The sequence below is a fragment of the Harpia harpyja genome, chromosome Z (assembly GCF_026419915.1).
Source record: "Harpia harpyja isolate bHarHar1 chromosome Z, bHarHar1 primary haplotype, whole genome shotgun sequence".
NCBI lineage: Eukaryota > Metazoa > Chordata > Aves > Accipitriformes > Accipitridae > Harpia > Harpia harpyja.
Genome location: NC_068969.1, coordinates 61103912 through 61118707, shown reverse-complemented (window position 1 = coordinate 61118707; position 14796 = coordinate 61103912). Strand labels below are relative to the sequence as shown.

The 14796-nt window shown below is 47.5% G+C and overlaps 1 protein-coding gene across 1 annotated transcript; it reads right to left on the bottom strand.

Annotated features, from left to right (window-relative positions):
- Positions 1–7776: 7776 nt before the first annotated feature.
- On the bottom strand, positions 7777–10206 carry ATP5ME (ATP synthase membrane subunit e). Its single transcript, XM_052778458.1, has 4 exons — positions 10064–10206; positions 9824–9878; positions 9433–9531; positions 7777–7913 (listed from the first exon to the last, which is right to left on the bottom strand). Exons 1-4 carry the CDS (start codon positions 10097–10099, stop codon positions 7888–7890), a joined length of 216 nt encoding a protein of 71 aa, XP_052634418.1. The 5' UTR covers positions 10100–10206; the 3' UTR covers positions 7777–7887.
- Positions 10207–14796: the final 4590 nt, after the last annotated feature.

The following is a 14796-nucleotide window of genomic DNA, read 5'->3' as shown; positions in this document are numbered from 1 at the left end:
CACCCAGCAGTGCTGGTGAGCCCACAGGGGCTGTGGGTGGCTGTGCCCCACCTGCCTGCATGCAGCTGGGAGTGCAGCTCGCCCCAAACAGCATCAGAGTGGGTGTTCTGCCGTGCATTTCCAAGGGGGACCATGCACGCACGCAGCGGGATGTCCGTGGGTACACAGGGTGGGGTGCCAGTGGAGGAGGCTGTTTCTCAAGGGTGGCCCAATTCCATAGGAGCCGGACGATCCCCAAGGCTCCATTCTGCAACAGTGGTGCTGGGGCAGCCCAGGAGTCCCACTGCAGTCCCGTGTGTGCCGCAGGAAGCTGTGCCCCACTTGTGGGGACAGGGCAAGCACCTCCCCTGTCTCCCCCTCCAGCTCCTGCGTCTCCCTCCTGCCGCTGTCCCATCTGCTCATGGCACTTCAGGTGCCCCAGGCAGAGCACACAGCTCTGTTGCCCATGGCCACTTTATTGGACCATTCCTGTGTATCAGTGGTCACGTGTCCTAGCTGCTCTGCAGCTTACTGCCTCCCATGTCACTGTGGGAAGACACATGCAGCAACCAGAGGGCAATAAGAGAAACAGCAAGCCAAGAACTTCATTTTCCTTCTATTTTCCCCTTGCACTATACCTGTTTCTGTTAGGATACAGTCTGTAGGTAAAACTTTTTCCTTGCGGCTTAATCTTAGGGGCTGCAGAGTTCTTGCCTGTCTTCTGTACAGAAGTTGCATCCCTGCTGGACAGTCGGTCGGTAACTTCTCCTTTGAGGGGAAAGACCTGTGACAGGAGGCAGAAGTGATCCTTGCAGGTCTGCAAGCAAGCAGCATATCTGCACTGGTGGAGCCGAGAGGAGGTGCAGGGTGGGGTGAGAGGACCGGCGACACAACATACAGCTGTAGTCAGATAGACTGACTGTAGACAGTTAAGCACAGAGTAGCACTTGTCATTCATCCATGGTACCTGGGGGCAGGCCCCAACCCCTCTCCTCCCAGGCTGGCTCATCCAGGGAAAGCATTAATAGCACAATGCAATGCCCCAGAGAGGGGCAGCTGGTGGGAGGAAACCCTTCCCTCCCCACACCTGAGGAGATGCTGTGATGAGATGCTTCCTCTGCTGCTCCCGCTGTCTTCTCGTCTGACACACAGGTCACATCCAGCCACAGCATGTACAGCCCTGAACTCTGGGCAGCCTGCCCTTCCCTTCTGCCCCACACTGTGGCTCTCACTCCCACTGCCTGACACGCTGAGTGTCTGAGGGGAACACTTTCTTTCTCGTACTACGCAGGCCAGGTGATGAAATTAATTTTTTTGTGTTTTTTGCAAAATGGTAACATCTAACCACATAGTCACTTTGCCAAAAGATTGGGACCACTGTCCTTTCTGGTCAGCAATCCCTTACTAACAGATGTTTCTACATCTTGTTGCACCATCACAACCACACCACTTGCAATTTGCTTCCCATATTAGCCAGCTAGATGCAGGTGAAACCTGGCACAGTTTCTACTCACAGTGCTCCCTCTTGGCAGCTGACTTACTGCACATGGAGAAGGAAAGGGCCAAGAAACAGATTTTTCCATCATTTTCCCAGGCCTGAGAGAAAAGTGATGTCATTGCAACACGATTTCAGGAGCGGTCTCCTGACCAATCAACTCCCTGTTGAGTGCTGTAGAGTAATTTAGCTCTGCTTCTGACATATTTGCCTATACCCCAGGGAAGTGTTTTTACCTCTGACTTGGTGCGGCTCTCAAGTCCAGTGTGAGATGAGCCAGGGCCTGTTTTGTAAGTGCCTCACTGAAGGAGGTAATGCAAACAGACCTCGGCTCTTGGTTTTGAAGGCGAGGGGTGGGTAGGGAAATGAATATCCCTGTGAGACTGGCAGGGGAGGTTTCTCAGAGAGGAGCTCAAGGGGAGAGAGCAAATTTTCCCTCCATGCAGGAGAAGGGGCTTGCCTGAGAAGGGGCTTGCCTGAGGGGGGAGCTGCCAAAGGATTTTTAATGCTGCAGCTTGGCCATCATCTGCTGTCCCAGATGGAAGGGGTAGGACAAGCTGACTCAAGACAGGACCTCTTTGGTCTGCTACTGAAAAAGAGCATGTGGGTGCCCTTCAGCTGTTCCCTCTGCTGGAGCCTAGGCTGCTGCTGCTGCTGGCGGTGGGTTGTGAGTGGAGGTGCCTGACTTGGCACTACCAGAGATGTGGGAGCACATACGAGCTCTCTGCTGCTGGCAGAGCTGTGAGGGTAGCAGTTCCTGCAGAGAGGGAAAAACTGCCAGGGAAAACAGAGACCATGGTCCTGTGTTCAGGCACCTCTCATGGACCTGGGAGAAATGGTCACTGTCTTTTCCCAGCTGGCCATGGTCTGACTCCAGCTAAGGCTGGGATGTGCTGCTCCCCTTCCAGGGAGGCAGAACAGGAACAACCCAGCCTCCACTCAGCTCTTCAAAGGAAGAGATGGCATTGAACACCACAGGTGCGGGTATGGATCCCAGCTCCACCCTCCAGGCAGATGGGCTGCATTCTTGTCACTCTGCAGAGAGGCTTTGTCCTTCTGGCAGCTCCAGATGCTGTGTAAGAAAACCTCTGTGAGAGCCCAGAGAGTAGTGGACCCAAGTAAGTTTTATTGTTGTCTGGGCTGAATGTGGCTTGCATCATCTATCACAAATGTTTGCAAGGGAAAAATCTTTTTTCTCTGTAACCTCTTCCTCTACTCCTTCCACAAAACCTTAAGGTGGGGTATGGGGAAGATTAGGAAAAACATTCAGTAGAGAGAAACTCCCTCTCAAGCTGCAGCAGAGCACTGAGGAGTCAGCATTAAAGGATTTTCAGTCATGGGTTTCTCTAGGTTTGCTTTATTAACAACTCAGAGTTGGGCCACCACCGCGGTGAACGGCAACCTTCCAAAAATTTCCCAATCTTATATACCTTTTTACCACCCATTGTCCCAGTCTAAAGTCTTTGTAATTTCCAGTCGATCTCTGTTCCCATGTTGTTATCATTCACCATCTTATCTCACCAGAAGAACCGGGACACGAGAATTGAAGTTAGTGGTCGTAGGCAGAAGGTCTTCGGTCACCACAATCACTTATCTTCTTACACATCAATGATCACCTTTGAATTTCTGAAAATCACTCAGGCTATTCTATTAATTTATCTTGTTCTAAAGTTAATCACTTACTCCCATGTCTTAGGTCTAAGATGTAGGATCCTTCTTCTGTTGATTCAGCTTAATTGGGTTTCAAGCCAGCCATGGAGGGGGAGACACATAGGACAAATAAGCAGCTTATGCATATTGTTTTATAAGCACCTGCATTCTATTAATCATATCTAAAACAATTTCTAATCATTAGTTATATGTCTGAGACAAACAGTCTTAGAAACAATAAGGCTTAAGGCATAGTTCCTTTTACAGTCAGACAAACCTAGTTCCAGCAGAAGAAAAGGTGGCTGCAGTGTTTTCCAGGCTACAGAGCAAACATGGGGGATCTTCTCTCTCATACCCTTTGAGAGAAAAGGCATTTTCTTATTGCTTCCTTCCTCATCTTTCTGTTCTCAGACAACAGGTCTCAGGTTGACTTCCTGCTTCAGTTTCCACCTCTTTCCAAGAAAAAGTTGCCTTTCAACAGAGCTATCTGCTTTCTCTTCTCCCTGCTTTCTTCCCCTTGGCACCCTACACTTGTGTAATGCCAACTGGGGTCAGATGCTCTCTCTTTCCAGCTTTCTCCTCTGCACCTTTCAACAAGTTGTTGTTGCTGTTACTTGCTGCTGGGGGTTGCAGTAGCCTAAGGCTCAAATAACACAGCTCTTTCTCCATTATCTCAAAATCCATTGCCAAACACAATTTTCATCAAGTTTGCAGACAAATTATTTGGCTTGGTATGCAGTCATGTGGCCAAGAATTGGCCTCACTTATTTCTCAGTGACAGCAGATACTTATCAAAGGCTTATTTAACACATCCTCCCCATTTTTTCTTGTTATCTCTAGCAGTTTGGGAAAGAATTTATGCCCATCCTTTCTGCAACAGTCTTTAGATATATCTGCAGTCCGTTCTCACGTTCCCCCTTTCCTCTAGAGGCAATTCCATCAGCTTTCTCTGGATTGCAGGGGCTAAAGACTGGGACTGAATTCCCTCAACTGCAAGCAGCCTGATCATGCACAGCCCAGGAAACCACCATTCAGCAATGCTACCCAACCACATTAAGTGCTCTTAAGTCTGCCACAGGTGCAAAGCCAAATTCTTTCCTTTTGCACCTTTGGATGACTGCTTCCAAAACTGCTTGTGCACAGAGTCAGACAGATTACCTTTACTTTCCATGGGCTTGCCTCTCTCTTCCATGTGTTTTATCAGTGAAAAAAATGAATCCTTGGCTCCAAACACCTGTATGAATCCTATTCATAGGATGTGTGTATGAAACAGAGTAACCAAGCCTGTCACAGAATCAAAGAAAAAAATTATCTCTGGACTCTTGTTAAAAGTCTGACCACCCAGGTTGTCAAGAGTTTTCTCTGTACTTGCTGCAACCCATGTCTGCCGCATCCAGTCCTTTTGCCATGCACCTCTGAGTATAAGGCTGTTTTCCCCAGAATCTCCCTCAGTTGAAGACAACAATTAGTTCACCTCTTGGCCTTCTCTTAAAAAAAAAAAAAACCTACTCATCCATTTCAGTCCTTTTGCACATTAAGTTTCCTAGCTGATGCTGTAATATGTATTAGTGTTCACAGGTACCTTAGTCTTGCTGCAAATAGTGTTAAACTTACTGTAGCTGTTTAGCATTGGCTTTTTTTGGCTCGAACCTGATAATCATCTATTGCCTGGCCAGAATGGGGTGGCAGAAGAATAATCTGGTCACTGCATGTCGTGGTTTAACCCCAGCCAGGAACTAAGCACCAAGCAGCCACTCGCTCACTCCCCCCCAGCCAGTGGGATGGGGGAGAGAATCAGGGAAAAAAGTAAAACTCGTGGGTTGAGATAGTTCAACAAGACAGAAAGGAAGAAAATAATAATGACAATAATAATAAAATTACAATAATAAAAGAATTGGAATATACAAAACAAGTGATGCACAATGCAATTGCTCACCACTCACCAACTGATGCCTGGTTAGTTCCTGAGCAGCGACCTGCCCCCCCCAGCCAGCTCCCCCCAGTTTATATATTGGATATGACACCATATGGTATGGAATATGCCTTTGGCCAGTTGGGGTCAGCTGTTCTGGCTGTGTCCCCTCCCAACTTCTTGTGCACCCCCTGCCTACTCGCTGGTTGGGTGGTGTGAGAAGCTGAAAAATGCTTGACTTAGTATAACACTACTTAGCAACAACTAAAACCATCAGTGTGTTATCAACATTATTCTCCTAGTAAATCCAAACTGTAACACTTATACCAGCTACTAGAAAGAAAATTAACTCTATCCCAGCTGAAACCATGACACTGTGGGATGGCTGTAATGAGGCTTCCGGCACCTTTCCCACCCACACGGGAGTTCATCCCAAAGTAAGAGGTTTTACAAGGACAGATTTCTTGCCTGGCCCTGCAGCCAGGTTTTGAGGACTATATGGAAAGGGTCGCACTTCTGCATCATCCTATGTGGGGGATTCTTGTACCCTAATCCCTACAGATCTGACAGACATCCTTGGCTTCAAAGGAAGTACCCGTCCCCTTCACATTTAGAACCAGCGCAGCATTTATCAGCTAGGTTACAAGAGACATGGGCCCCAAATGCAAGACAACTTCGAGGGAAGGAGGGTGATGAAGGGACAATGCAAAAGGCAACAGGAGAGTTCAGATGGAGTCATTTGTGGTCCTAGAGCTAGGCAAGACAGCAAAACTCCAGACAGCTAGTGCTGCAGAAAGCCCTGTGTTTGGCCACTGCATTGTGTCCTCTACAAAGAGAGACCTCCTACCCTGCTGCAGGGGCTGGGATCCTGCTCTGTGAAATGCACTGCACTTACTCACCAAGGACAGGCTCAGCTCTGCTGGTAGCAGTCATGCTGCCCTCAGGGGGGACCAAATCATAAACAAATACCACAGTGGAAGTAAAAGGATTGGACAGATGGAACTCCCTCCCACCTCTCTGGCACACTCCACACTTTAACAAGGTGGCACAGTAGGAGCAGGGGAAGGTGAGCACTTTTAGCCCTTGGCAGAGCAGCAGGCCACAGCTGTTCTAGCAACTGGCTTCAGCTCCAGCAATCCAAAGATAAAAGCAGTACCGACCCTATGACCAGCCCTTAACAGAACAGCAGTAAAGGTATTTCAGCTTGAAGTAAATAAGTATCCTGTTATAATCACACTTTGCTCAAGCACTGAGTGGCAGCTGAATCCCAAGTGTTCAGTTTCAGTCATTTTTCAGTAGCACTTATTTCACATACCATCCATATAACAGCTTACAGACTAGCACCACAGACATGGCCTGAGCACCAGTGCTGGAAAAAAAAAAAGTTTCTGGCAATTCAGATCTAATTTCCAGCTCCTGAAAGTAAGAGGCTTTTGGAAGAATATTGTTTAACTATGCAACACATCCTGCTACACTGAGAGGTCAGGACATGATGCATTATTTCTATTTTACAGAAATAGAATTTTAAACTAACTGGCAGTCTAGATCTTTACTTACATTAGCATCACCTAATCATTTCAATACCATGAGGTATACATTCATGCCAAGAAATAACTAAAAAACCAATCATGACAACATGTAGTTGATTTTCCTGTTCCCCTTTTCTCCTTGAAACTATCCCATCTTAACCCCTTTTCCCTACAATTATTATGATGTTACACTTTCAATTTAAATCCAAATTTGTTAATTTCATTTCCTTAAACACCCTAAGACTGCTTTCTTTTATTAGTCAAGAATGTGCACTGGTAGTCAAGAATTTTCTTCTTCCAAAGCATAATCTAGAAGAGACTGTTTACTTATTAAGAGCAGTTAGTTTAATAAAATGTAAGACAACATTTCCTGAAAGATTGCCATCACTTAGAAAGATTTGGATCTGAAATCACTGCTTCAGCTGTCTAATCTGCAATATCAGAAAAAGGAAGCTAGCCATTGTCCAAGTAAGAAACCAGACCCCCTGAATCTTGGAGTTACCAGTATTTCTTACAGTGAGAAAACCAACAACACAAACCAAGTCACTCAACACCACAATCTACAGGGATCAGCTTTTTACCTTCTTCTAGGCCACCTGAGGTCTGTACAGCTGAGGAGGTGCCTTAACAGCTTACATGCTAAAGGCAGACTCAATTACACATTAAGGGCCACTAATTTTTTAAATATCAGTCACCTGCATAGCCAGTCACTTATTATAAAAGATGCAAACTACAATTTGATTGTAACTTGTTCTTGGTTTTGGGGAACAACAGTTGACTATTTGTTAAATCTGAAAAGGTATGTGTTTAGAAATATCTGCCTAGTGAGTCAGCACCAATTCCTCAGATCTCAGCATGGCTTGACAAGTCACAATCAATTTTGACTACACTGTCAAATACAAGAATTGTGCAATAATCCACTGTGGTAACACAGCTGAAAAAAGATAACACCAACTCTCTGGTCAAGCCATTTAATAAAGAGGTTCAGGCAGCCAGTGCCACACCAGCCTCCCCCACATGCCCATACTTATGTATTTTCTGATCACAAATATTACCTATGAGTAATAAGCATAGTGACTGGCTGTTGCTGGAGGAATACCACAAGGTGTTTCAGCTGCAGCAACGGCCAGCTTGTGACAAATGCTTCCTGTCACATTCTCTAAGTACTGCTGCTGCTGTTCTGTACAATTCACTCAAAAAATACCAACTGAAATGTTTTAAGTACTTTATTGATAGAATACCATGCAGAGTCCACCAACCACTTAACAGTTCAGAGCCTAGCCACGTATTCCCACATGTGAAATTAAGATCCAATCTTTTCTTCATTTCAGTATGGACTCTTCACTTGCTAGAAGGGAAATAAAAACATATGTAGTTAGGACTACTAGTCACTCCCATGCAGTACTAAAACATGCAAAGCATTAGTGGGATCAAAGGCTGCCTTTTAAGTATGCCATTTCTGTTTTTATGATTCCTGCTTATTCAACAGAAGTGTATTTCATTGCTTTGGGGTAAAGGCACTTTTCTGGCTTACTCATTAGTAAATGACAGTTTTCTGAACTGACAATTTGAATGAGGCCAGAAAAAGCTATCATTACAGATAGATCCAGTTATCCATCTTTAAAGAACAATCTTCAACAACTGCATTGCACTAAATGAAGTTTTAACAATTGCTTTTCTAACTGGAAAAATCACACCAAAAGCACTGTTGGGAAAGCAGAACAGTCATCTGTGTGCCTCTTTTAAATATACTAAACATTCTAAAGAAACAAGCACAGAATTCCATTATTAAGTGAAGTAGCAACATGGTAGTACAGCCTCTTATCTCCAAAAATACAAAAAGTTTCAGCTAAACTTCAAAACATCCAAAAGACCCATTTATTTAGTGCATGACCAATGGATACTATATATTTAAGACTGTAAAACAGCTGTGCAAAACAGCTCCATCTCTAGAAGGCGATACAATTCACCAACTTGCACGTTTGATTTTATATGTCTAGTTCATTTAATTTCACAGGTTTGTTCAATCTTAAGTCTTGTTTAGAACAATGCAAATGTCACTACTTCCCAGGACAATAGTTACTAAGTGTGTAGCAGCACCATGAACAGCTTGCGTTATTAATTTTCTTCAAGTTCTGCTTAACTGTAAGTCCACCTAAAAAACCTAGGTGAGTTTAAGCTAGAGGGGAGGAATCCTCTGTTAGAAATGCACAGGGGACCCAAAAAATAATCCTAAGGACAAGGCAAAGCATGCTGCAGCAGGAATACTATAGAGTGGAAGGGAATGAGAAAAAAACAGTACTAATCCCAGTTGATCACCTTCAGCATATTCCCTCCATGTGAGGGATACAACAAATGATGTTGACCTCTAATACTACGCTAGTAATACCACTTAAAAGTTTGAGTGCAATTACAAGCAGTTGCCTACAACTTCTGGTTTAGGTCAGGCACATTTGTAAGATTTTGATATTGCATGGAGAAAAGGGATTTTCTGCGTCCAGCTGAATAAGGGACATCTGGACACAGTTAATATACAGTTCCGGTTATTCCTCACAGAATAACCAGCAGCTTTTAGCAGTTTGTTTTCTCAGTGGAAATTCAGATAACCATTTAACAAGTCCTGTTCAGCTGCAAAAGTGTTGTTAACCCTTCCTCTACTGATGCTTACATTTTGAAGAGCTTGTCAAACAGCAGCACTATTACCTTTCACATAACCCTAACCACCGTGCCACAGACCCACAAGGGTCTTCAGCCCACTGGCTGTAAGCCTAAATTTCTCCTAAAAACACTGCAGTAAAACATCAGTCCACCTGCAAGCCAGTGGGCACACTTTGGCATAGGATGCGTAAATTACACCGAGGGACTACCTTCTGCAAGCTCTTTTGCAATCCGCTCAAGTTCTTCACGTTTCTTTTTCTCTTCAGCCTCGACTCTTCTCTCTTCTTCAGCAATAGGCTTTAGGTAGTCTGTCATGGGACACATTTGCTTTAAAACACAGTTCCTAGAACCCGGCACCTACTAGCTCACTCAAAAAGGAAAACCGTTTCGCAGACACATTTGCTGGTTTGAAGTCACCGATTCGTACGACAAGCCCCTCTCTGAGGGCCACCTCGGCAAGGCCTGGGCAGCTCCCGCTGCGGCGGGGAGTGGGGCAATGGCGGCCGGGCCCGCGGCTGCGCGGCCCGCACCGCCCGCCTCAAGGTGCCCTTGCGGGCCGCACGGGGGAGGGGGAGAGGCCGCCCGGGGCGCCGCACTCACCGTATCGCTTCTTGCCGTAGATCATCCCCACCAGCAGGGCCGAGTACCGGGTGAACTGCGGGAGGCAGAGACAAGGACGCGCTCTTCACTCAGCAAACACGCACCGCCAGGCCCGGCCCGGCCCGGCCGCCGCCACCGCCGCCACCGCCGCCACCGCCACTCCCCGCCCGCCCCGTCGAGGCCACCGGCTGCCGCCCCCCCGCCCCGGAGCGTACCGGGGGAGCCGCCCGCCGCTCTCACCTTGATGAGCGGCGAGACCTGCACCGGCGGGATCATCCTGGCGGCAGCGGCAGCGGCCGGAAGTGACGCCTATAGAGCGGCGGCGGGGCGGAAAGAGGGCAGAGCTCCGCCCAGCGGGGGAGGGGCTACCGAAGCACGGCTCCCGTGAGGGCGGCGGCGAGCGGTGAACGGTTCGTGAACCGTTTTGGCCGTCCAGCGCCGGATTTCAGCGTCTGGTCGCACGTCATCCCGGAGCGAGGAGCCCTCGCGTCACACGGTGGACCGTGCTCCTGCCCCCGTGACGGAAGAGGGAGGGCCCGTGCCCGCGGCCGCCGCGGGAGGGAGCAGGCTCGCAGGAGTCGGTGTCCCGCGGCCGGCGCCGCCGCCCTCCCGCGCCGCGGCCCCTCGGGCGGCTGTGTCCGCAGGGGCGGGGAAGGGCCGGCGGCGGGCCCGGGCGGAGGGGCCGCTCTCTCAGCGCGCGCCGGTCCCTGAGAGAGGGCGGCAGCAGCCCTTGACGCGGCTGATGCGGAGGGCGAGGGATCCAGCAGCAAAGATCACGAAGTATATATACACCCCCCCTGCGTTTGGTTCCTCAACCTTGACAAAGTCACGTTGTCATCTGCCGGGCAGCTAACAAGCCCGGATCACGTTTCGTACTCTCTCATAAAATCGAGGAGTCTCAGTCTTCGCTGACTGCTCATTAGTGCCATCGTTTTCAGATCCTCGTGTAAAGTTAAACATACGCAGCGAAGGGGTAAGGATATGACTGTTAAAACTCCCTGGAAGCTAATTGCCTGTGCTGTTTTCTGCTAATCACGCCACAGGTAATTGAAACTCTGACTAAAAGAGGTCTGAAACGTTTTTCTCTCTAGGGAGCCTGTTGGAAGATTCTCAGTATTCCATTCGTTTGTAGTATCATTAAGTTTTTTTAATTATTGTTCTATGTCCTATATCAGTAAGACCCAAAAGTGCTTTCATGGGTGGAACGTATGTAACCTATCCCCCCCCCCTTTTTTTTTTCACATTTCTTTTTTTATTTACTTTCAGTGGCAAGAACTCTGAGAGACACTTGGAGCATTAGAAATGAGAGGCCACTGATAGTGGGGATCACTTTGTAATAAACTGGTTAACTTTGTTCATGAAATCACATGTGGGGGTAGAGACATTCCTCGCTTATCTAAAACCACAGTATCCAGTTAAGTACCGATGATTAACGAAAAACGTTCCACCTAACAAACAAATGACGACCCAAACACACACACAATGCAGAAGATACCAGCCGCCACCTGAACACAGATTACGACCACCTAGCAACTGACGACACAAACGCACACGCAATGCAGAAGATACGAGCCGTCCGTAGACAAAAACTAGAAACTGTATAAATAAAGGGACTCTTCCCCATTTTCGGCGCGAGCCTTTGGCGGAGCACTGTCTCCCCGGCCGCCCAGCGCTGTTTTGCTCTCTTATCGCTTGCTAATAAATTCGATCTTGTCATTTAATACAAATTGGCTCCTCCAATTTGTCACGAGCGTCTATAACAAACTTGGTGCCGTGACTCGGATCCAGGTTCTTTGGTGCGGACCCTCGCAAGCGGGGAGGCGCCCTATCCCCGGATAGCCCCGTCTTGAGGAGGTGCCGCCACCATACCCTGGACGCACGAACCCCCTTTAAATTACGATAATTGAGCAAAAGAACCTGCAGGACCCCTTAAATTTTGTGCACGAAGACCAAACGAAGACCCCAGGAGCGGGTGAGTATATAAACTGTGAGCCGTTTGGTTGGGGTGGTTATCCCGAGGTGCGACTGTGTGAGAGGTCTCTCTGAGATCAGGCGAGTGCGGACCCTCCAGTAGTGCAGTTCTCGTAACCCGCGAGGGAGCGAGTCACGACCGAGGGGAAGTGTGTGTGTGTGGATAAAGGCACCTCGGAAGATGGGGCAGAGGAAAAGCAAGCCCTCTGGACCCATGGGGACAGGGAAGACCAGATATACCCCCAGATAGTCCCCTAGACCTGATGATAAGATATTGGAACAGTTCCCCAAGGAGAAAGGATAAGTCTAAGGAAAAGATGATTAATTATTGTATTGAGATTTGGGGTGGGAAACCCCTCAACAATCCTCATGTACTCTGGCCCGTGTTCGGGTCCTCTGAGGATTGGGTGTGTCAACAATTAAATATATGGGTAAACAATAGGAGACCACCAGCCGGCCCAGAGGAGAGCGAATATGCTGCCTTATGGATTCCCCAATCTTGGGAACCATCATTCCTCTTTGCCTTAAGGGAAAAAAGACCGGAAAAACCCCGAAAGGATGATGAGGACCCCCTTTGGCCCCCTCCCTATGCCCCTCAGGCCCCTCCACCTCAGGACCCACCCCAAGGCCAGGGAATAGCCCAGGCCCAGGAGGGGTCAGATTCGGAACCTGATTCCCCGACCCCGACACCCCCTCCCAGAAAGTCTGCACGTAATAGAATAAGGCGAGGAGAGGAGAGATTGTTTCCTCTTCGGGAAATGTTAGTGCCTGGTGGGGATGGACGGGGGGGACCGGGAACGGGGTATGTGGCAGTTCCCCTTAATACGGGGGATGTAAGGGAATTTAAGAAGGAAATGGGGAGTTTGTTAGATGATCCCCTGGGGGTAGCCGAGAGGCTGGATCAATTCTTGGGACCGAATTTGTACACGTGGGATGAATTACAGTCTATCCTGAGCATACTATTTACCGTGGAAGAGAGGGACATGATTAGAAGGGCTGGAATGAGAGTGTGGGATCAGCAACATCAAGCTGGCCCAGCTGCGGATCAGAAATGGCCTTTAAACTGGCCAGACTGGAATAACCAGGATCCAGCTCATAGGAATAATATGTCGGATCTGAGAACAACTATAATTCAGGGGATACGAGAATCTGTTCCCCGAGGTCAGAATATTAATAAAGCCTTTAGTGAACAACAGAAGAAAGATGAAACCCCGACAGAATGGCTTGAAAGGCTAAGAAAAAGTTTCCAGTTATACTCTGGGGTGGACCCTGCTACCCCTGTGGGACAGGCGTTGCTGAAAACTCAGTTTGTGGCAAAATCTTGGGGAGATATTAGGAAGAAATTGGAAAAGATTGAGGACTGGCAGGAGCGGGGGTTGGATGAATTACTTAGACTCAGAAGGTGTATGTAAGGCGAGAAGAGGAAACTGAAAAGCGGCAGAGAAGGACAAAAGGGTGTGATAAGGAGACCCGGTAGGTCTGGTGGGGGAGATAAGGAAAGAATCGAGAGGAGAGGAGATAAAGCTGTAGAATGTTTCTATTGCGGGAAAAAGGAACACATGAAGAAAGAATGTAGAAAAAGGATTCAAGATGAAAAAGCGTTCCGGGAGGATTAACGGAGTCAGGGGCTCTATGTGCTGAGGACCCCTGGTAAGAAAGAGCCCTTGATAACTTTAAAAGTGAGTCCTCAGCGCCAGGAGGTGACCTTTCTTGTGGATACCGGAGCCGAAAGGTCTACTGTACAATCATTACCTCCGGGATGTAAAATCTCTGGAGATAAAGTTAATGTAATTGGAACAAAAGGGGAACCTTTTAAGGTCCCCGTTATAAAAGATGTGGCGGTGGAATCAAGTTGCAGGTACGGAACTGGGACACTGTTGTTAGTACCTGAAGCGGAATACAACTTATTAGGTAGGGATTTAATCGTAAAAATGGGGATTCGGGTGGACGTGGAAAAGGAAGAGTTAAAAATCAGGCTTTGTCCCCTTACAGAGGTGGACGAGAAGCAAATTAACCCCGAAGTGTGGTATACTCCCGAAACAGTTGGAAAACTGGATATTGAACCATTTGAAGTGGTTATTAAGAACCCCGAGATTCCAGTGAGAATTAAACAATATCCCCTTTCTAATGAGGGGAGAAAGAAACTAAAACCTGAGATTGAGAGACTGTTGGGAAAGGGATTACTCGAACCCTGCATGTCCCCTTACAATACCCCGGTTTTACCAGTAAAAAAAATCCAATGGTAGCTATCGGTTGGTGCATGACTTAAGGGAAATCAATAAACAGACTGTCAGCCGGTTCCCGGTAGTGGCAAACCCACACACCCTGTTGAGTCAATTGGGGCCCGAGAACCAATGGTATAGTGTAATAGATCTTAAGGATACATTCTGGTCATGCCCTCTAAAGGAGGAATGTAGAGATTATTTTACCTTCGAGTGGGAAGACCCAGACACTCATAGGAGACAGCAGTTAAGGTGGACTGTACTTCCCCAAGGGTTTACGGAATCCCCAAACTTATTTGAACAAGCCCTAGAAAGGATTCTACGGGAATACCAGCTACAAGATAGGGTCGTGTTAGTACAGTATGTGGATGACTTATTGTTAGCAGGAGAAAATCAGGAGGCAGTCAGAAAAGAAAGCATATGGTTGTTAAATTCCTTGAGCCTTCAAGGCCTCAAAGTATCACGGTCGAAACTACAGTTTGTGGAAGAGGAGGTGAAATATTTAGGAAAGAAGGGAATGGTGGTACAGAGGCCACCCCTAGATATATCTATACATTCGGTGAAACCAGGGGATATAATATTAATCAGAGCCTGGAAAGAATCCTCTCTCACTCCTAGGTGGGAGGGGCCCTTTCTTGTTTTGTTTACTACAGATACTACAGTCCGGACTGCCGAAAGAGGGTGGTCTCATGCAAACAGAATCAAAGAACCAATTCAGAGTTCTCACTGGGAGACGACCAGAGACCCTGATAACTTGAAAATTAAGTTCCGAAGAAAAGC

Excerpts from the sequence above, each read along its gene's own strand:
- ATP5ME (XM_052778458.1), bottom strand. The coding sequence starts at position 10,099 with ATGATCCCGCCGGTGCAGGTCTCGCCGCTCATCAAG. Across the intron at positions 9,879-10,063 it reads AGGTCTCGCCGCTCATCAAG|TTCACCCGGTACTCGGCCCT; the intron begins GTGAGAGCGGCG and ends TGCCTCCCGCAG. Across the intron at positions 9,532-9,823 it reads CTACGGCAAGAAGCGATACG|ACTACCTAAAGCCTATTGCT; the intron begins GTGAGTGCGGCG and ends GTCCCATGACAG.